General features: G+C 42.2%; 1 protein-coding gene across 6 annotated transcripts in view; it reads left to right on the top strand.

Annotated features, from left to right (window-relative positions):
* Nucleotides 1-23,779, top strand: part of samd11 (sterile alpha motif domain containing 11) — an 87,256-nt gene that overhangs the window by 38,228 nt on the left and 25,249 nt on the right. For all 6 annotated transcript variants that reach the window (XM_067591983.1, XM_067591979.1, XM_067591977.1 and 3 more), the window contains 2 exons: nucleotides 11,274-11,449; nucleotides 20,459-20,568. In XM_067591983.1, coding sequence (XP_067448084.1) covers nucleotides 11,274-11,449; nucleotides 20,459-20,568 — 286 coding nt within the window. The remainder of the gene's footprint in view (nucleotides 1-11,273; nucleotides 11,450-20,458; nucleotides 20,569-23,779) is intronic.

Genomic DNA, 23,779 nt, shown 5'->3' with positions numbered 1-23,779 from the left:
CCCACAGGCACACATGTCAACTTTGATGGTAATTTTTCTCAGCATGAATATCAAATCCACTTTTGGCCTTTCAAAGACTCAGAGTATCAAACGGCCTTTTATTCAGAGGCATTGAGCTGTCCAGTATGGCTGCTTGACGTTAGGTGTCGTTGGTCGGGGATCTTCTGTCCCATTGAATCAGTTTCCTCACCTGGCTGCCGTCGAACTTTTGTTTGCTTAGTCCTCCCCTCAGGGCTCGGCCAGGGGCACGATGCCAAACCTTGAGGCCTTGCAGGTGTGTCACGATTACGGCATCACCACTGTGTGTGTGTGTGTGTGTGTGTGTGTGTGTTTGTATGTATTTGTGTGTGTGTCAGCTTTGAGCAAGCACAGTGCCGGCTCACCGTCGCCAAATCTGTTCACACAGGTGCGGCGGGTTTTGTGTGTGTGTGTGTGTGTGTGCGCGCGTGTATGTGTGTGTGTGTGTGTGTGTGTGTTTTTATCACCACGGAGCGCATCTGTCGTCGCTCCCAAGCACTAATCTTGAGGGAAGGGTGTAAGAGGCTTAGCGAGCTACTGAGCGTGGCTACTGCTGATTATTGTGTGCGAGGCACGCAAGGCAAAGGCGGTTTAGATAAGCCGGAGGTGTTTGAGTGATACAGGTAAACTGGTGACATTTTTCGCAGCCTAGAATGAAGACCTGTATCCTAACACACAGGGTTCAGCCAAAACAAATTACCTGAGGGAGGTAGGGGGCAGGAAAAACAGATGCTCAGGTCTTATTTTTTTTTACAGAAGGATTTGAGAATCTGAGCATGTTTGCTTATGTTTGGGTTCATTACAGATATCAGAGTGATTGGCTTTTGGCTTGTTAAGGCTTGTACAGTTCAGACTTCAATTGCGGCTGTGACAGAGTAAAACTTTGTTATTGACGTAAGCAGGGATATGAGAAGCCTTAAGGTTGTTGTTGTAGACTCCTCTCTCTCTCACTCTCTCCCATGTCTAACCCACCAAGTGAATACCACCATGACGCTTTTGCACACACATACACACACACACACACACACTCACGCACGCACACACACACACAGGCTAAGTATGTTGGCAGTTCCATGCGAGGCGGTTAGGGTTAGGCGGAGAAGGGAAGGCAGCGGGACTTGTATGGCCTGTACTGGCGTCTCCCTCTCTCCCCACTGACTCCCCTCAGGGCATGGCAGCCAGCACTCCCTCACTGATGAGCTCCCTCTCTCTCTCTCTCTCTCTCTCACACACTCTCTCACACACACACACACACACTACACGCCTGCCTACTGACACAAATTACCTCATGCAGACATTTATTTTTGAAAGTTTGACGGCTGAACTATGAGTGATCTTGTTTCGCTATAGGCATGAGGCAAGCAATCATCAAAAGTGCAGCAGCTGGTGGGAAGACGTTTCACCTGCCTGTTCAGAACTCATGGAAGATAATTTGCCGTGTCGGCTCGGGCGCAAGCTGTTTGTAACGACACGACACAGACTGAACCGTTGTTACACTCAACAGTTTAGAATTTAAATATGTCGATAATACCGTTTATTTCCGCTGTGAAATTAAATCAGTTTATGAATGATGGGCTGTTGAAAACTAGCTGTCAAGGGCTGTTTACCTTCCCATCAAGCCTGCTATTATGTGATAATCAGGTGTTTAAATGATTTCTTGCTCCTGGCAGCTTTAACTGTGATTAAAGTTGCTCCATGAAGTTGTTGGATGCTGCTTACTCCGTGTGTCTGGGCCTGAATGTCATTCTTTTCCGAGTATACCTGTAATACTCAAGGTTATGTATGTATGTTGGAGATGTATGTAAGTTTATTCATACTGTAGCTCTGTATGTTTGTGTTTTTTGACTGTTCATGTGTGTATGTACGTGTTAGTTTATATCTGTGTCTTTATACGTGCATGTCTGTGATTATTTGTAAGCCCAGGATGGCTGGCCGACTTGCTAGCTGTATGTGCATGTGTGTGTTTGTATGCTTGTGTGTGTGTGTGTGTGTGTGTGTGTGTGTGTGTGTGTGTGTGTCTCCTCCCGGGAGAGCTTGGCTTCCTCTGCTCTGTTATTTCAACGGAACTGGCGGAGGCCGGGAGGAAATTACACTCCCCTCCTCCGGCTCGTAAAGACCTCCTCCAATCAAGGGCTCCTCTTGCAAAGTGGAATTAAACACACACACACGCTCACACTCACAGATATCTATGTGCGTACACACAAACACAGACTTTTGTCTATAACTTATAGTCTGCCTCATTGCATTTCATAATGGCATTTCCAACAGGGTCAATGGGGAAAGACGATTAAAATGAAAGTGAGCCAGTGGAAATAATAGCAGTTGAGCTGTTATATGGCGGAGCCTTCATAGATCAGTTACCTACTGTATGCTCTTTCGGTTGTAGGTGTTTTGTGTTTGCGTGTGTGCTTGAATGCTTGTTGCTGAGGCTATGTTGCTATGGTAACACCGGAATCGGCCATTGGCCCAGAAGTGTGCAGAACTGTGGTCGTGTCGAGTGTATTTGTGCACTTTTGTGTGCGTTTCTCTGTGAAACGGACAAATGAGAGATTAAGTGAGACTCTTAATGATCTGTTCATTTGCAATGGATCTAAATCTTGCTGATAGAGATCAATATGAATCGGAATGTGTGTCAGACATAGAAATACAGTAAGAAACAGTCACATACACACATGCAAACACGTTTCTGTGAACAATCTAGTTAAATGAAACAGTTTGATTTAGCAAAATAGCCATTAGCTTCCACTGGTGTCCCCTTTCAATAAGACGCTAAAGATTGATAGACTGCTCAGTGTGTATGTGTTTGCGTGTATGTATTGTACATACAAGCTGTGTTTGAGCTTCTCTTTGTGTTGTTCATATTTGCTCACTGTGTGAGTGTATGTACGGAGTATGTGTTTGGGTGTGGACTCTGTTAAGAGACAGCTAAAATAAGTTGGAACATCTGTCTATCAGCCAAATGTGGTTTATCACGACAAAGCCAACGGCGATATTTCTAACAACCCTCCTCCCAACATCTGTGCGTGCGTGTGTGTGTGTGTGTGTGTGTGTGCAAGTGTGATTGCGTGTATTTTTCGCCATGTGATTTCCTCTGATAGTTGTGGCTTGTTCTGTCTCATCAGGCCTTTGCAGACAATACGGTTCAGCTGAAGTTTTACTTTCATACGTCCATTAATGCACTCAAATGAACACACATGCTACACACACACACACGCACACACACACATACACACAGGATTACTAGGAAGTAAAATACATTAATTCATCCAATTCAAAAGTAGTGGTAAATAACGAGTTAGATAAGACAAGGTAAACAAAGAATATTACATTTTGTTTTTAAATACATTTATGTGATAAATTTTGTTTATTACCAATAGTGTATTTCTCATATTGACTAAAAATTGACTAAAAAGTCAATATGAGAAAGATTAAAGACAAATAAATTCTAAAACATTGAATGAATTTCATTTTTCCAACATACATAATCTGAGTTTATCTTGGTTTCCTTTCCCGAAGTGTAACTGATGCTCATCATTCAAATTATTGTAGACTTTATTTCATAAATGAAGTGTGGGTGCGTACGAAGTTGTGCGATGAAGTGGTTGTTCAAATCAAATTATTTAATTGTCCCATTGCTTTTAATGGAACTGTTTCAAGTGTGTTTAACCTTAAATGAGATTCTTGATCAAATTTTACTCTGGTGGTGGCCAAAACAACAGAAAACATCAGTTTAATTTATGAACCACAACCTCGCACTTGCCTCCACTTCCCCTGTGTTTGTCTGGGGAGAGAAAGGCCCAGTTGTTACCTGTCCGTATAGCTCCCCTGCGGAGCTCGGTGGGCTTATCCAAACACAGAGAGAGAGAGAGAATAAGGGAGGAGGAAGCAGAGAGAGAAACAAGAGGGAAAGGGGAGAGCGAGAGGCGCGCTGACACGCTTGACTGCACCGCCACTGACCTCCCAGCACCGCCCCAGCAGTCCCCCTCCCCTCCCCGCCACCTCGCCGCCTATCTCCCTCTGTGCACCTCTCCCCCTCCCCCTCCCGCTGCTCCCCTCATCCCTCCCCCCCTGCCCTGTGCCGCTCCACTGGGCTGAAACTGCCCGCTCGGCTCAGCGCGTGGGGGCCGAGGGTGCAAGAGAGCATGAGCGTGTGTGTGTGTATGTGTTTGTGTGTGTGTATGTGTGTGTGTGTGTGTAAGAGTGTGTGTGTGTGGAGTGGGGGGGGGGAGACTTGGTCGCATGCCTGTCCGCCCCACAGTGCTTTCTTTTTTTTTTCCTCTTTCGCTCACACAGCCTTGAACAACCAAGTGTTGCCGAAAGTCTGTACATAAACCACGTACATACGTGTGCACACACTGTTATCCAGATTCAGATTTATTTTGCCAAGTATGTTTGCACTCATGAGGAGTTTTACTTGATAAGGTCGGTGCCGGATCTTATGGCAAATTTATAGTTTCTCATCTGAAAAGTTCAATTCAATTCAGTTTTATTTATATAGTGCCAAATCACAACAAAAGTACTCTTTAAAGTAATGTTCTTTGTACAATATGTATGAAACAATACACAGCATGTGGAGCCACTCAGGCTGTATTCAGACATCAAGCCAGTATCTTAAACTCGAAGGAAATGACTTACCGTAACAGTCGTCTAAACAACTTCCTCCAACCGAAATTTATCCAAAACCTCAAATGAATTTACTGAAAATGTTAAGTCAAGATCTGTAGTGTTTAAAAAAAATTAAATAAATAAAAAATAAATATATATATATATGTATGTATGTGTGTATATATTTATATATATACACACACACACACACACACTAAACACTGCACATTAATTGTGGTCAGAGATACTCTTCATACTCTAGTTTTGGGAAAATACAAGTCAGATTTGTGAAGTCGTACCTGTTGATGGTGCTGATGCCGTCTGATTATTGATAATATTTTTGCTGCAAACCAAGAACAACATGGCTAAACCCATTCACAAATGCAAAAGTAGACACTGTTGTCATCGCTGTCGTATGAAGCTACAGAACAACACAGATTGCTGTTATTAATTGAATTAGGTGAAAATTGTGCTAATTATATATAAAGTATATAAAAAGTTGATGTTTTCCTTTTACATCATACAAACATGTTGAATATAACCAGACAAGTTGACAGGCAGACAAACAAGCAGCAAATAAACTCTTATCAATCTGATATATCGGGGTAGAAGGAGTGAATATGGATATATACATGAACAAATGAATGTGGTTTTGCACTATAATGGGGAAAAATGGGATTTTAAATGGCTACGATGTATAAATAAACATACCAGTATGTTTACGCGCTTTTTGGCGAGTGTATGTTTGTATGAGTGGTGGTATTTCTCTACCTGTGTCTATATGAGTATTATATTCTTATGCCAGAAGAATTCAACATGTTTCTAATTACATATCTACAGCCATATGTTGTGAATAAACTTTACTGTTCGTGCAGATATTGCTTTAAGTTTGTTTACACGCACACTAATAATTTGATTATAACCATATCAGGCAAATGTAAGGCTTGTCAGTTTTTCTGCGGCCTGTGCAGTATAATATGCCTTTGTCTGATTTCTTTCACTTCATGTTTTGATTCTCCATGTGCACCAGAACGGTCATGGAATACGTTGGATGCAAATGGGTGTTTCTATGAACAAACAGTGTCATGGCTAGTTGTAGTGGTGGTTGGACAAAAAACAAAACAAAAAAACATCAAAATTATTTCAGGATGACGGCTTTTATGTCACAACAAACACTCGAAGTAATAGAAGTAATAGAGATTGTGTTTAGGAGCTCTGTGAAAGCAACAGTGATAAACACAAACTCAGTCTCTCCATTTTCTCCTTGTCGCGGCGCTAAAATACTTTCTACAGGCGACTGCATGTTCTTACAGACATTATCCTGACTATCAAACATCATATCAATCATATAAGCATTATTATTAGGTTACTGGGGAAATCTGGTTACTGCGAACCATGTAAACACTTTAATCAAACTATTACTTTAATCTGATTATTCACAGTAATCCGGTTATACCAGCCATGTTTGCATACTGAGCGATCTCAATTTGACGAAAGCTGACAAATTTACAGCTAATCACCCTTCAGAGGCGCACCTGTGAAAATGTCAGGACGGCTTTCCGTGCGTTGAAGTTAGAGACAAGGTGGTGAGACTAATCAAGTAAAAATTTGTTTTTTTGTATTTTGTGATGAACTGGATCTCAGACTCACACAAACACACAGCAGACAAATTGTTTGTTTTGGCCTTGTTTCAGAGCTCTTATGTGAGTGCAGTAATGACCGCTTCACCCCCCACTCCCACCCTCCTCACACTCATTTTTTTTCCCTCTCTCCTTCTCTGTCGTCTCCTCATCTCCCCCCCTTTCCCGGAGTGCTCGCGCCAAGTCGGCCCGCCATCCCGCCTACACACACACACACGCACACGCACACACACACACACATACACACACACACACACACAACGAGGTAACGGCAGACAGGCGCGTGACTCATTAGGCATTCGTCCCCCAGGGGGATCGCTGGGGGGGGCGCGTGCGAGGGAGAGAGAGCACCGCAGCTGCAGGAATGTCACGGGCTGCTACCGCTGTGTGTGCGTGTGTGTGTGTGTGTTTGTATGTGTGTGTGTGTGTCTAATGTGTGTGTGGGTGTGTGCTCGCTAATGCTGGTTGGAGCCAGCGGCAGGGCGCTGCACCTTTCAGGAAATAACGCAAGGAGAAAGAAAAAACACACTTATTAGTCCTCTTTTCCACCAAGAGCTTATTTAAAAGTCTGAAATAAATTTAGAGAGAAAACATTAGATTGCCTTATAATTTCTGCTTGAATTTAAACGCCTTCTTTGGCCAGTGCGCAGCGGTGATATTAGCCTGTATTGTTTTGCACTTAATATATTACAAGAGCATTTTGTTGCTTTTAATCCAAACCCTCGCTATGAATTTATTAATTCAAGACGCCGCCAAAATGTGTTACTGGAACGTATATGGGTGCTAATGTAAGCACATTGCTCACCATATGTAGTCACCAGATCAATGTTTTTCCTTGAAATATTAAAGCTTTGTTGCTCATATCTATTAGTTGAATGAGAATGTATGCAGCGGATGTTTTTTGGCCCTTAAAAGACCACATTAAGAGTACTTTTGACCTGTTGACTTGTCTTGACTTCTACATTGTGTGCAGTAAATCTCAGCCTATCTCACTAAATAACATTCAGTGCTGTTCAGAGACTTGAAATTTGATAGGCAGTGAAAATAACGTGGCAATTTGCTAAAGCTAAAATTACAGTATTTTTCCATTTCAAACATTAAAATTTGAATTTTGAATTCAATTCAACTGAACTGTCATGGTTGTTTACAATGAAACATACTGTAGGTTTGCCATTTGAGTGCAACTTCCTGACAATGGAAAGAAATTGACAAAAACAGAAGAAGAAGACAGTCATAACCTTAAAAAAATATAATAATTTACAGAGAAACATCATAATTTTACTGTTCACTGTAAACATATGAAAGTAACATATTGTTCCATTGGCCTAAACAGCTGTAGATGGCTCTGATTAATTGAGTCATGCATTAAGAGGGTAGAAAAAACACATCTCTAACAAAATCAGTGTGCCAATATAAATGTGTAGTAGAATAATTCATTAAGATTAGTGGAACAGTAATTACCTATAAGTTGAACTTTCAGATGTTTGGTCACAAATGATCAACATGAATGGAAGTGAATGTTGTTTAGTAAAGTAGCACTTTAAACACTAGTGAGTTAAAGACATGCTGGATGAAAGTAAACAGCATGGCTGTTTAATGTAGTGTATATAGATCTCTATGTTAAGTCATATAATGAACATAATGAACACCTGCACTGCTGTTTGCCTGAACTTAAAGTATCAAACTTGCATCATTCAGCATTTTAAGGTGAAGTTCAGTTTCTAGGATTCTCAGAGCGTCTATACTGTTGGAGAATTCATGTATTAATGAATGTGAATGAAGAGATTGTGTCTTTGATTGTCATGTACTGATAAGACCATTAAGACTATTGTCTGTCTAGATTATGTAAAATGTTGTGTCATTGTGTCCCTCTGCGTGTGCATCTGTATGTATGTGTGTCTTTTTATTTTTTATTTTTTGAGTGTAAATGTGAAGCCCAGATATATTTCTTGGCTGCCTGTCAGACAGAAAGCGTGGGAGGTGATATTCATAGAGGTGCTTTTAGTGGGACTTTTATGAGAGACTTTTTTCCATGGCTGAAAGGAGGCTGACCACACACAGCAAGGTTGCCTCAGCTCTGCGCACACCCGTGTGTGTTTGTACGTGCACGTATGAGCCTGAGCGTTCAGGCGCCCTTCCTTTGAGCGCTCCTACGTGGGCTGCCAGGGGTGTGTTTTGCTTCATGTTTTGTTTCGGAGAGCCCTCCCCCGTGCTGCGGAAGTGTTGCCGGAAGCAGTGGGAGCTCACCCCCAGTTCTGCGTCAGTGCCACTAAAGAAAGGATCGGGGCTTTCCGGGAGGAGAGAGGAGGGAGGAAGAGAGGGGGGTGCTGTCAGCCTGGGTATGTCACGGCCATGTGGGTGGTTGTCTACACACTTACACACACTCAGATACACAGCCACAGTCACGACTGCTCTTAGACAAACTATTCTTGTACATACTATATTGCTGGCATGCTCCAAGTAAAATCCCCCGCTTTGGAGGGGATTTCTAAGGAACAGGAACAGGTGTGTGTGTGTGTGTATGTGTGTGTGTGTGTAGGTGGAGGGGGTAGCGCGCATGTGCACTTGTGTGTTTTCCCTCACGATCTGTAGAGAGCAATAAAGAGACTTGGAGGTGGAGAATTTGTATTTAACAGATGTGTGTGACAGATGTAACAGTTGTTGCATATGTGCAAGAGTGTTGTTCTGTTGTTCTTGACGTGATGTTTCGCTCCCGTCCCCCCCCCCCCCCCTCTAACGCCCCGTCGGAGCTCCAGCACCGACTTCCTACAGCAAGGCCTTGTGTGGAAGCAGCAGAAACATCAGAAAGTGATCCACTGTCCTCAAACGCTGGAGCAGAATTTGAAGAAAGCTGCGACAGGAGAGAAGAAAGGAGGAAAAACCTCTTTTCTGGCACAGCTCGAAAAAAAAAAGAGAGAAAAGGAGAGAAATGTGCAGAACTCTGTGGCCTGCTCATCCTGGGGGATGTTTTCATCTTTCTGTCTTTTTCCCTCCCCAACTCTTTTTAATGTCTGCCATTTGAGAGACTCCAGAGGGGCTGCACCTGTTTGCCTCTTGGCTAGGAGCCCCCAAATCCCTCCTCCTGCCCCCGCCTGCCACTCATGCTGCCGCGCCTCCTGGGATGGAAGGAGCGAGGGAAGGAGGGAGAGGGGAGGGAGTGGTGGAGAGCGGGGTTGCGTGTGGTGGAAGGGATAGCTGGAGGGCTTAAAGGCGTCCGGGAGTAAGAGCAGAGATGTAGGCACACAGAGAAAGAGAGAGGGGAATATAGTTTCAAATCCAAGTCCACTCTCCCACACCGGACAGACCTTCCTTCTGTTGAGCTTTCTCTCATGTTTTGACTCACCACATTCTCTTTTATTTCTGTATTTTTCTCTCACCTTTTCTATGCTCTCTCCTGCACAAACCCACATCCACTCTCACTCTCTTCCCTGTTAACTTTTCTCCACAACCCATCGTTGCTCTCTTCCAGTTTTCTCCCCTTGGCTCTATCTCCTCTACTGTTTCTCTGCCCTCTCGTTTCTATAACTCCTCGACTCCTCTCTCCCCTCTTTCGCCCCCTCCTCCCATCTCTCTGTGATAGGACTATGTTAATCTGCAGTGACCTCTTCAGGTCACATTAAAGGTCGCCCAGCTTCAATTCCTAACGCCCCTAGGGCCACACTCTCGTCTTTATCCCTTCTTTTCTCCTCTTACTCCTGGCAGCTTTGGAAGAAAATCACAATACACCAACACCCAATACACCAACCAACTTTTCCCCCCATCAGTTTGGTTTTAGAGTAGACAAGTATGGTAAACTTTTGCACTCGGTGCTGTTGGAAAAAAACAGCTTGTGTCAAGAGGAAGTTACTCCATAACTGCAGACATACCCAGTTAGAATAAAATATAGGTGGATTCTTTCAGTATTACTTCATAATTTATTCACAAAGAGTAAACAAGGCTTGATGATATCTGTCTGGAGGCTGAATGTCAGTCTCACAGTTTGTGTTGTTCTGGTCATAGTTCCAGCCATGCTGACGTTTCTATCATTGCCATTAAACCAGTTTTTTTTGGAGGCTTGTAACGTTTTTTTTGGCTCCTTATTAGAATATTTTAAAATAATATTTTGCGTTAAAGTTTAATGCAGCGGTTTGTCTGATGTACCCCTTCACTGACACCACCCATCATGTTACAAATGTGTTCATCTGAATAGCTTTAAAACTTGATGTTATTTAACACCAATAATTACATGGAAGTGGATATTGTTTCAATATTTAATTGAACTGTCTCAACTCTTGACGGTGAAGTTTGCATCATATCATCAGTTGGAGTGGCAGAAAGTGGATGTTTCAACCGTTTATCCATCGCTATTAGCAAACTGTTAAAATGGTTTAACTTTTACTTTTAGCCAAATTGCAGTTTAAGCAGTTTATTCATCATGTTTAGCAATTTGTTTTATAATAACTATTTATAACAATTTTGATATTTCAACCGTTTATCATTAAGCTACTTCAAGCATGTATCCTTTACTTTTAGTTGTTTAGACTTCTTTACTCGCTAGCTAGTTTCCATGCATATTTAATCTAAACAGGCAGTGTTCAGGTGTTACAGATGACTCAATATGCGGATATATTTTTTTAATCAATGTCTGTTTTTTCAATTTAGTCGAGCTACTCCACAATCTTTCCATGTACCCCCTGGCAACTGCAGGAGTACCCCCTGAGGTACAAGTACCCCTGGTTGGGATTGCTGCAACTTGAAACAAACAAATGCAAATCACTAAAATAATAAAAAAAAAGCTGCATAAATTAATTACAAGAAAATGAAGAAACATTTAACGATTGACAACCCGTGCAGAGTCAAGGAAGGCACTGCAAATAAGGAAAACATAAGCAAATACAGAAATGCTGCATGTTGTACAGAACAAACAGAGCTGAACAACACAACACTGGTACCATCATGTTTAGTACTTTAGACTCAAGGAATAGTGAATCCTGTTACTAAAGTGCCATCTTTTCTTTTTGCCTTGTGTAGAACCGCGGGCGCTTGGCTGAGAAACGCACCATCCCCCTTCCCCCCAACCGGGTGCCCAAGAAGGAGCTGGCCTCCATCTTCAGCAGTGACGACAGCGAAGGCAGTGAGCGGGCCAGTGGGGATCATGCCCACATCAAGCAGGAGGACGAGTTGCATTACAGTATAATGAGAAAGAGGTGAGGCGCCTATTACTTCTATGGCCAAGGCTTCAATGTATCCTGAAGGACAATATAAACAAGTTTGACATTTGGGTTAAATGTTGTTCTTCTATCAGGTACCAGTTAATATGCAGATTTTTTACGTATCACGTTTTCTTTCGTTTTTGGTATTTAGCTGACACATAGTAATAACATACATTGTGGTGAAATCACCACAAAAAGAAAATGTCAAGCTAACCTCTGAGGTTCCACTTTTATCAAAAATAGTTAATAGTAATAGTAAGTCTGTTGTGTTTGCTTTTCTTCAGATCCCGTGTAAAAGCAGACTGACAACTTTTTCCTTTAAATGGCACCTCAGACCATTGAGAGCTGTGTCTCAAAAATATACTTATGGCTTTTCGTTTTGGGATGTCTAATGGAAGGATGTGTGCTGAGTTTTGAAAGTGTTAATTGGTTTGTTGGTTTGCAATTTCTAGCTCCTGCCAAGTCTCAGTATATCTGTCTTGACTTGATATTGAAAGACTGAGTCACCTGAGTCACCACTGTATGCTTCTTCCCATCCTGTGCTGTACTTGGCAGCAGATTAATCATAGTATGATAATATAAAACATTTATAAGTCGTTATGTCTTTATATCCTGTTACTGCACTTTTTCATCTCAAATGTAAAACATTTTGAGAATACATTTCAAATCTACGCTCATCTTGATGTGCGTCAATTCTTGCTCCTTAATTAACAATTTAATAAGATTTTAGAGTTGACGGCATAAAATAAGTAAATGACACAAACCGACTTGGAATACAGACTAGGATTAATAGGAAGAGGATGCACATGCTGCCTCAAAAACACTTCAGCAGATATAAAAAAGCACAATATGACATGTATCCATAAACAATCAGTCTCTGGATCCTCATTCATCAAACTACAGTCTTGTTGTTGTTATTTTCATCAAATGAGGAGGAAAGAAAAATGCTTAATGGGAATATTTTGTTTCAGTCCTGCCATTGTTATTTTAGAGAAGTAGTTAGCATCATCCATAGGAACAATACCACTAGTGGTATGTATTAGGATTACAGCTTAAATGGCGTCAGAAGGTCAGTGGTTTATTCATAAAATCAAAAAATGTTGCATTTTGGTGTGAATCAGTAAATGGCTGCTTAATTGTTGAAAATTTTCACAATAATAGATGGAGAAGAGCGCTCAGGAGTTGTATACACATTAGACTGGGTTTGTCATAAAAATGTAGGCTGCATTTACGAAAAATCCTGTTTGGATTCGAGTGAATAATCACGTTCACATCTTCATTCATACAAACACACACACACACACACACACACACACGGTCGGGGTTACAGTGAGGTCATCTCGTTAAGATGAATCAAATGGGCTCTGATGGGAGCAGCGCTGCTTCTCTGTACACTCTGCTTTGTTAGAAACAAACTAAAAAAAAATCAGATAATAATTTTAAAAGTTTGCTCCCTTTACAATTAGCACTTTGATCCTTGTGAAATTAAGACATTTAAAATCTGAAATCAACATCACGTGGATTTGTGATTACTTGGTACGTACATAAATATGCTAAATTTGCTGTCTGTCCCATGCAGCCACCTTAAGACCTGTGGTGATTGAGGTTTAGAGGTTGTAGCACTTTAAATATGGAATGCCCGCACCCTTAGACCCGCTGATTGTGTGGATTCTTTAAAAAAGCAGCTAAAGACGTACCTGTTTAGACAGGCGTTTGGGTAACCTGTAGGCACCAGGTCAACATTTTGTGTTTTTATTGTGTATTTTTATTGTGTATTGTGGTCACTTCATCTGCTATGATTTCTTTGTTTTTTGTATGTTGTATTATGTTCTTGTAAAGCACTTTGTGACTCGTGTCTATGAAAAGCGTTATGCAAATAAATTTTACTTACTTACATAAACAGAATTGTATAATTCAGAAATCAGACTATGGACAGATATGATGCAGAAGCTGTTTATTGATTAACCTCAGAAAGTCCCTAGCTGCATTATAAGCAGCTTGTGCAACCTCATTACGGGGGGGGGTGGGGGGGGTGGGGGGGGGGGTGGGGGGATGTTTTTCATGTCTTGAGACTTGCGTGTGACACGGTGGACAGCACAGCAACTGTGAAGCTTTAAATGGATCCACTAACCTCATTTAAGAGGGCTTCTCCTCCCCCTGACACTTGTGCCGCTGGCGTGTTAAGATGATAATGAATTTAAAGAACACTTATGACTAATATGTCAGGCTTTTACCCTTTGAAAGGCGACGGACTCGCTGGAGCCGCAGCTCCGGTCTGTCCTGGGCATCCGTCTCAGCCCTGCTTTATCCCCCAATGCGGGTCTGGACGAAAGGGATAATGGGATGTCCAATCACGGAAATGTGATTTCCATTGACCGCAGCTTCGTAAGTGAGTCGTAGAAGGGTCTTAACAAATTGGATTTGGCCAATGGATGTGAAAAATACAGGGCCTCTGTATACATGTGTGAGTGTATCTGTGCTGTCTCATCCACACATCATCAGGGCCGGCGGCAGCACCGTGTCGCACCCACTTGGATACTGCAACCTGCCCACTGTAACTGCACTTTAATCTACATGGGCACATTGAAGCAGCGTGTGTCAAGTATTTATCTAAAATATTATATCATAGCAACACCTCACATAACAAATTACCATCAGTTGGCATTGTTAAGAGACACTTTAGACTCAGTTTCCAGCGCATAGTTAGATATAGTGCTATAAAGAGTTGATAGTTTGATAAGCTCATGTGGCTGATTGTTGGATTTGTCTGTTAGTTTCAGCAGGAGTCTTTATAGGTCTTCATAGCTTGTCAACTTCATCCAGACGTCTTCTTGAGTCCATTATAAGCTGGTACACCTTCTTTTAGCCAGATTAATGCTAATAGTCGCCGGCTTTACAGACAATTAGTTTAGTATGTGCTCCATAGATCTGCACTTGCCCTGCTGAATAAGCACAGAGCATCTAGAGGCTGAAGCCAAGCTACAAAGTCAACCAAATAATCATTATCAAAACAGCACAATAAGGCATACACAGGCACTCCTTGGGGTATCAGAACCAAGGTCTAATGTGGCTCCTGTGCAACATACAGGAACTGAAAGGTGGAAACAAAATCTAGTTATCACCTTGGTGTATTGCCTTGGTGTCAGTGCTGCAGATTGTTTGTATTTGACTTGGGTTCGTTAACACAGATTTATGGATTTCATCTCAGGGACTAAATATTTGATGGTGGTAACTTTGGATTTTAATGTTTTACTCGAGGTCAAAACAAAGCCTACCTTAGTGTTTGTTTCAGTCGGCCATAGATAACAAGGTTTTGATTGAAAAGTGCTGACTGAGAGTCTGGGTAATTACCAGGCAACCAACCCTGGATTTTATAAGTTACACCCGCTGACGTCTGCCTTTCAGCCTGCGCTCTCTAGAAAAAAAAATCCACCATACCAGTTATTAACCTTCATCAAAACAAACTAAGGAAGTTTCTTAGTTTTTTAATCATGCATGAGGCCATTTGATATTTGATCACTTTCATCTTCAAAAAAAGTATATATTACTGCAGACTAAATAGATTAAGGAAGAGATTAAGGAAGGTCTGTGGACCTTTACCTCAGACAGACAAAAGTATAAAACAACAAAACTGTACCAAATCAAATCATTTTTTTCCATATTGTCCTGTCCACTCAACGGTGAGTAAAGCTGATTGAAACAAGCAATACTGAATTCAACAGAACCTACTGACATCCCATCTTTTGGCCTGGCATTTTGTCTTCAGCGGTGAAGTTATAGTTTAAGTCATTGTGGGCATAATTTTGATAGACCTGGTTATAGTAGGTGTGAACTGTTGTCTGGTTGATTGTGTTTTTTTTACCTCAGTGAAAAACTGAGGCAGCGTGAGCTTTGGTGCTCATTGAGAGAAAACTGCAGTGCTGCAGTAGTGTTTGTTGCAGGTTCATACTGATAGAAGACTGCTCAATTAAATTACAACCAAATAGAAGACTTGGATAAACCTTTAGAAGAATCTGATATTTCTACTTATTATCAGTGTTTTCTCTGTTCCCTTTACATTCCACCTCTCTGCATGAAAACTGATCTTTTCATGTAGCAGCATTGGCTCATATTTGTTAATGGGTACGCCACACTCAATCTGAGCAATAACCAGAGAGAGAACCACTGATGCTGAGTTAGCTACTGTATTTCTATTGTGTTTGACATTTTGTCCTCTGGCTTTATTGAACAACTGTGTCATTGCCTTATGCCAGTAAGGGGTCACGGACAGTGTGAAATTACTGGAAATGGCTCTCCCCTAAAGCACTAATTAGTGAGCTTGGAGGTTTTATAGCTTTCTAGAAGAGCTTTCCGCTTGGAGAATTTTTGGCCTTGTTTACACTTGTTTTTCATGGCAACAACGTCGCAGCAAGTTAGTAGTTGATTGGGCGTTGGCTAGGAGCAAGAAGTTCAATATTTCCACATAGAAAAGTGTTTTGTCTATTATTTTCCTGTCAAAACACAGGATCAACAAAAAGATGGTCAACAGTCTTTCAGTAATTTAGTCTTAGATTTGGCTTCGGCTTGAGGTTCATCATGTAATGATGAGTGAGAGCTTTGGCCTTTCATACAGAATCTACAGTACAACCGTGTGCTCTTCAGAAGCTCAAAAGGATTAAATCACATGCTGAAAATGTAACAGATTTCTTTTTTAAATCATGTGAATTGAAATGTTCCTTAAAACTGTAGAAGAATTTATTTCCAAATTGTGAAAATGAAAAAGATAACAGCTCAGAAACCTGTAAGCCAGAAGAGAAATTAACAGTAAACCCAGCAGAGTGTACATGACTCATTGCAGGAGAACCTAAATGCAACATGGCGGTCTTACCCTATTTCCATTGTACTTTTCTTTTCTCCCTTGGCTGCCTTATCGACCTCATGTCAGCCTGTACAGCGAAGGAACAACAAGGAGAAGTGAAGCCCAACTGAGGCCGGTCTACTCTTACTTATTTATGTATCTATTTCTGTATTTATTCATTACCCCCTCTGCTTGCTGGGTTCCCAGTTGCGAGCTGCCTTTCGATCCAATTGTGAGCAGCATGACAATTGTATTTCCGTTGCTCACAGGAATCAGACAAAACATAAAATGTATATAAAACAGATCCATTTCCTGCCTCAAGCTTTATCTGTCCTGAAGAATAGTTATTTCCTAAATCGTTTTTTCCTGTAGAGCATTGAAGAAACTTTACTGGTTCCCTCTTTTTCTCAGTATTCTTGCCCAAGTCCATACCTTAATATGCTGGGGTTGTTGAATATTGCATTTTGCCTGGTAGTATTTGAATGTTGCTGTGGGCCACCTGTGCAGGTTGGAGTGGGCTGTGTGTTCGGGCTGTTGTCTGGAGAGCAGAGGAGGCTACACAGTAAACCTGCGAGCACCAGATGTTACACACCGCTTGCGACCTGTCTCTCTCTCTCTCTCTGCTCTGTCTCTCTTGCTCTCTTTCTCCTCCTCCACCCCTCCACCTTCACATCCCTGCTGTCTGTCTGTCAGCACTTTCCCAGTGGTGGTGTGAGACATGGCGTCAGGGTGCCTGGGCTGCCAGCTTCTGCCAACTCACACTGTGACCTCCAGCCCCGCCACCTCAGCTCCACGTGCCAACGCCACAGCAGGGCACTACTGGGCATTTATACTGAGTCGGCTCCCTGTGCCAGGGGAAGAGTCTTTTCTTGTTGTTTGGACCGTTTTGAATTGTAATTCCTACTGTAATGGAAGAGGGGAGCACAACCTTTTCTTAACAAAAGAAAGAGCCCACGCAGCTGATCTGGCAGATGGAATTCATCAACACTTACGAAAATAGTGGCCAATTTTATTTTTTGGTAGACGTGTGATTCCGAGTAGTAGTATTTATTAAAAAGTATTGTTTTAGAATGCTGATAATGTCGTCTTGTAGTATTAATGGCAACCTATAAGTCACATGAATGGACTGTGTAAAAGGAAACTTAAAAACAACCTCACACATCACCCTGAAGAAGACAACATAGCTAAAAATAACGTAAGGTGATAGAAACAATGTGTTCTGGGGAACAATGGTGCGACATGTTTTAATTTTGATGGACTTGCATTGAAGCTCACACCGGTTGCCACCTCACTGTGAGCACGTTCTCAGAGTTAGAGATTGGAGATGTATGTTTCAGCAATAAGTTAGAATTTCAATTACTGTAAAAAATATGAAAAATATTCACAAAATATTGTTATTTATTTGTAGGGACTATCATAAGTTTATTGAGAATGCATAGGCTAGAAACATTCAAAGAAAACAGCAGTAGAAATTTGAAGTGTGAGTATCAAATGTTGACAGTTGGCATCAAATGTTATTTCTTGATTTAAAAAATCAGGAATTTACCACAGATGCATGGGGCAGTTAGACTCATTTTGTTGTTAAATGTACATGATTATATTCCCCAGACTGAGGCTTTGAAAAAATTTGTTGTTTGGTATCAGTACTGAAACTCAGATATGTATTGGTATGATAGCTGGTCCTCGTAGAAATTTGATAGAGACATTGTGATATCATCTCAGTAATGTTGGACACCAGTAGTATCCATGACAGACTTTGAGTATTAACACATATTAGTCATCCCAGTGTCTGGGTCAGTGTATCTGTCCTGTGGTCGGGGATGAAGGGGTGGTATTGACCAGTTTAGGGATGAGCTCTGGATGAGATGATTGTCTCCGGCGTGCACCTGGGTGATAAGAAGGCGGCTCATGTCCTTCTTAGCTGTCAGACCCAACAGCCATAATATAACCCCCCTCCATCCTCGCCGTGGCCCCCGTCCTTCTCAGCTAACCCCAGCCTTAGGAGCTCCTTAGGGAGCGCTGACTCAGGTGACTGGGTTTTAAACACCATCCCCACCCCCCTCTCCGTCTTCCAGGGCTTGAGTATGACCTTGCCTCCACCCACAGAAAGAGCGGAGGAGGGGGTTGAGGGAGGGCAGCGAAGGGTAGGGATAGGGCTAGGCCCTCATTAGCCCAAGCTGAGGCGGGACAGCTCAGGAAAAGTGCGCTAATTACCCCACTAACAATGTCCTTGCCGTTCATGGCTTAGAGCGGCCACTTCGCTACGGGATAATAACCCCATAACCTCTCTGAGAAGTTCAGGATGGCATTATCATGATCACTTTGAGTGATGGAAAGAGGGTAGTGTTTTAAAGCAGCTAGCTGATTGATGGATTTGGCTGCAGTTTCTCACAGTGGAGTGTGTAACTGCAGTGTGTGTAATGTGTGTTTTGGAGTCACTGGGTGACGCAGATACATTATTATATGACTTTAAGCACAATTAAAAAACCTTCCCTGCATCTCATTTTCTTTTTGAAGAAAACCATTGGGCTCTCAGACACAGATAGCTACTAATTTTAGCAAGTTACATTCTAAAAAGAAGTCTATCATTAGTCTAAAAAGTTTGCAGTCGCAGTCCAATCAAGCGTCTCCTTGCTTAGCAACTGGTGGTGACTGTTTTGTCTGGGACTGTTTCTGAGTCATTGCTTCACTGTGACTGAAAGGTGACTGGTGAAGCCAGCACGGCCAGCATTAGGCCCTCTACGCTCCCCTTCATCTTTTCTGTTAGCGTGTGGAAAACAGCTTGGCGACCGACAGCCTGACATTACAGCAGGAGCCTGTAATCATGGGACTGTAAAAACCCAAATCCAGCAGCCGCAAACAGTGTGGCCTCGTCATAGCGGTGGCAGCTAAGAACCATTCACCGCTTCTGTCCCATAAACTCTGCTTGCCGTGTCATACCAGACCCCCTTCATAGATGATTCTGCTTTCAATAAACTTGCCAGTTAAGCCTATAAACGAGATTCCTGCTGACACAAGAGGATGCTGATACAATCAAACTGACAAGTCTAATGCATGTTTTTAGGCTTATTTTGTGGAGAAAATGGGAGTGTGCATGAACTGTCCTGTTCTTTTGGGCTTTGGGACTCTCTTTAGTGTAGCATGTATGTCATTTTTGGAACATAACCTAAAGAATATTCAACCCTGAAACTCCCCTACCACACAAGCTGTTTGCCATTACGCCGTGAAAACACTTGTACTGCTCGGCTGCTATACTCCCCTCAAATGCTAAGCGCCCATTTCCCATCATTATGCCATTTAATGCGATCAGGATGGTAATCAGATTGCAAATGAAATACCTCCATGACACAGTTGTGTGGGTCTACTGGTGCGGGGAGGTTAGAGAAGGCGGCTGGTGGCGCATTGGGAAGGGCAGAGTGGCTCCAACCAAATCTGGACCTAATCTGTGAACCCTCCTCCTGCTCCTCCTTTGGGTGCTGAAGGGCAGGACAGCGTGTTTAAGACTATTGTAAACAGTTTTGTTGTGAAGGACCTCCTGTTGAAGTGTAGGCACGACGACAGAAAAGATTCAGTTTTTTCAGATATCAGTTTCATGTACCACAGATTCATTGTGTTGTCTTTTTAATATTACTTTTCTAATCAGTAAGTAAGACGCTGATATAATGTTTTGTCTTAATACTCATCATCTGTCTTTTCACATAATTCAATTGTCATATTCCTCCGAAACAGCTGTTGGCAGCCACAGTTTAAAAAAGAGCCATAATCAGGTTTTAAGCTGCTAAACTACTTATGAGTTGTGAATATGTTCGTTAATACATCTTAGTGTGGAAGATGAGTAGGGATGAGACCCAAAAGTGCTGGATGCGGTAGTCTGTCAGAGTGTATTACACACCTCGGAGCTAAGAGCCCGTTGACAGGACAGCCACTTGTAGCTGCCGAGTTTGTGTTGAGCTATGCATTTTGGAGAGAACGGTGCTGTCTGGATGCAGGATTTCTGTGGTAAGTAGTATGTGAAATATTAGGAATTGATACACTGCTGCTGTATCACAAACTGGTTCGGAGTGCGTTTTTTGAATTATATTTGTTTGGGGTTGCTCATAAAAGTGTTTCTCCTCTCTCTCCTCTCTGTGTGTGTGTGTGTGTGTGTGTGTGTGTGTGTGTTACAGTCGTGACAGTGACCTCTCTACAATCATCTCCAACCTACACCACACCAGACAGCACGGCATGCCCGAGGGCCAGTCAGCCTCTGACCACAGCAGCAGTACCGGACACACAGGTAGGACCCCCAGTGTGTGTGTTTAAAGGTTTGTCGTCATGTGTGGGTAATGCAGGCAGAGTTTAGGATGTGTTATTTCTTTCATTCTTTCTCTCTTTCTTCCTTTTGCATCCAAACTGAAGTTATATCCCCCCTATATGTCTCCTGTAACATATGTAAATATTCCATTACCCATTTAATTTACTCTAATTTGTGTGATTGGGGGAATTTAACATAAGCTTATTACTCATTCCTGAAGGTCGCTCTCAAGTTGATTACTTATTGTTCTTCCTACATTCTCTGCCGCACTCCAGGATTTTTGTTAAACCCCCTGTTTTAAATTACCTCTGAATAAATAGCTTTGTTTGCTATTAATCCAGTTTCATGTGAGCAGAGGAGCCATGGTGTGCATGTGCTAAGCTAAGAGCTTTTCTGACAGCTTACAGACAGAACACAGACTGTATTTAATCACAGCTATTTGTCGAGTAGCTTGTATGAGGATATTGTGCGACCATCAAAGACATATGGTTGTAAATCAGCCTCGCTGGATATCACTAATCAGCGATCATCCTACTGTAGTGGGTGTTTCTGCGACACTGAGTTAGTTTACCTATTTTCATGACGTGTTCTATAACCCAACAATATCATATCATATTCAGATTAGGATCATATATTATTATAATTAAATAATTTGATTTTCAATACTTTTTGAAACATTTTGAACTTAACATTAATTTCCTAAGTTTTCTGAGCGACTATGGACTTTATCTCAACTTAAATTTTGGCACTGATTTTATAATATGCTCCAATTTCTCTTCTTATATTATTTATTGCGCATTTAAATGTTTGTGAGGATGTTTTTCTCTCAGTGCTCTCCCACATAGAAGTCAGTTTAGTATGAATTACAGTTATTACTGTTATTAATGATATTTTTGCTGACTTTTGCCTACAGGAAAAATCTTAACTATTGATCAAAAATGAGTCACTTTCCATCAGCAAATCCAAACACTTTATAAACACATGCATTTACCCCTCATTATAAAAATTAGTTTCCTTTTTATCAGTGACCATACATTTGCCCCAGTGTTGCCCAGAGTATGACCTGTCCCTTCTTATCCCATTAGCCAGAGGCACAGCAAGTGGCATAATCAGCCCAGACCCAACACCTCCATACCCTCTCTCTGTGTGCTCATCTCTTCTGTCTGCCAGATTAATTGCCCATACGGTACCTGTGATATCAGGCAGGGTGGGTGGAAGGTGGAGGGTATTAGACTGCTCAACAACCAACCCAGGCAGTGTCTTAGACCCCGGTTTGGGACGGATTTCCACCAAAATATCGGCCTAATCAGCTGCTAAACTTAATGGAGAAATCCGAGCCCTGAGTGGTTATCTTAATGAAGGAAGACACAACCGGATGAAGGTGGGTGGGGGTGGTGACGGAGGAGGGGGTGAACACAGCGTGGCCTACGCCAGAGGGGGTCCAAGACCCTAAAATCTGTCTGTTTGAGCATTAAAGGGAGATTTAACAGGCTGCCTAAGCGGCTCGCTCCGTGTCTGTAAACAAGTCCAATCCGATCAGCCACTGGCTCTAATTCTGTCTGCCAGTGAAATTAGACGCGCACACATTCACAAACACACAATTACACACAGTTATACAGATGCGTGCCCACGCAAAATCAACACAGGTTGAAATTTGCGTCCAAGTACATACTGTAGGTGGTTGTTATGTGTATGAAGTTTTGTGTGCAGTGGATTATTTGACTTGGAGATGGATGAGATGGTGGTCAACTCTCCTATTTGACTTATCCTCCAAAAAGTGTTTAACATTTACCCATGAATGGTGGAGGGAGTGAATCAGAGAGACAAGAATAATAATAGGAGGGAAATTAAGTAAAAGAGGAAGGAAAGAGAGGAAAAGTCTGCAACAGAGATAGACAGAGATGCAGTGATGGGAGAAACATTTGGAAATGGAGAGATAGAGGAAAGAGAGATGAATGAGTGCGGTGGTGGTATCAGGGGAGGGCAGGCGGCAGCTATGGCGGCGGACGGCTCTGTGTGTGTATGTGTGTGTGTGTGTGTGTATGTGTGTGCGTGTGTGTGGGTCAGGAGGAAAGGGAAGCAGGCTTGCCGGGTCGTCTCTGCGCCAGAGTGGGCCGTTAATTAAATCTGAGGGACAGACAGGAGGACTGCCTCCCTCCTTCTCTTCTGCTCTCTATCCCTCCTTCCCTCATTCGCTCTCTCGCTCCCCAGCCGCTGGCTATTCGGAGGCTCTGTGAGAGGTGGAGGGGAGGGAGGAGGGAGGAGGGAGGAGGGAGAGGGAGAGCAGGGGCGCCGACGCTGAGAGTCTGGCTGCCTGTGGAGACTGTAAACCGTGGCTCTGCGGTCAGACCGGAGACTCAAACAGGCAGATAAGGTGTTTTTGGACCGCCACTCTCTCTCCCTCTCTCTCTCCTCTGCTCCCTGCACTCAGACTCCCAGAGGCAGTTACAGGCTGTCGGTGTGTGTGTGGTTGGGGGTTGTAGCAGTGGTTTGGGGCTTGAACGTGTTTGTGTGTGTGTTTATGCGTGTGCACCTTTCCGTGTGTGGTTTGAAATGCCTGGTTTTAGATGTTAGCTTGCGTGTGAATCTACAGCCCAGTGTGTTTGTGAAAGACCTTTTTTCTTTTTTTTCAAACTGATTGTGAGTGAAAATCGCTTTTAAAGTATTACCAGTCACTTATTACATGATTAGCATAAAAAGGCAATTCTACAGAAAAGTAAACACTCCAGGATTTCTGATGAGATTTGCTGAGGGAAATGTAGGTAGTATGTATTTTAAAACATCTCACTGTTTAATAGGGATCTAATTGCACTGGCGTAACAAAATGGCTTCTCTGTGTTATTGGTCATTACAACATACTAACACTTTCGTCAAGAGATGAAATTCACAGATAACCAAAATAAATAGTTGAGTAAATAGTAAAAATAGATAGACTTATGCTTTTAGGGCATCTAAAAAACAGAAGAAAAAACAGAAATTGTAATCCAGAAATAATTTTACCGTCTTTGCTGGAGAGTCATCGCTGTGTGTGGGTTTTTTTGTTTCTTTTTTTTTCTATTTCATTTGAATTTCACAAAGATAACTTAATCGAGAAACGTCCGCTGTACTCGGACGCCTTTAACCCTCGATACTTGAATACAATCAGATTTCCATCTTATCAAGGTAACTTCACATACTGCTGTTTTATTTTCCA

This window comes from Thunnus thynnus, chromosome 6 (genome assembly GCF_963924715.1).
Source record: "Thunnus thynnus chromosome 6, fThuThy2.1, whole genome shotgun sequence".
In the NCBI taxonomy this organism is placed as follows: domain Eukaryota; kingdom Metazoa; phylum Chordata; class Actinopteri; order Scombriformes; family Scombridae; genus Thunnus; species Thunnus thynnus.
This window is presented reverse-complemented; position numbering and strand designations above follow the sequence as displayed.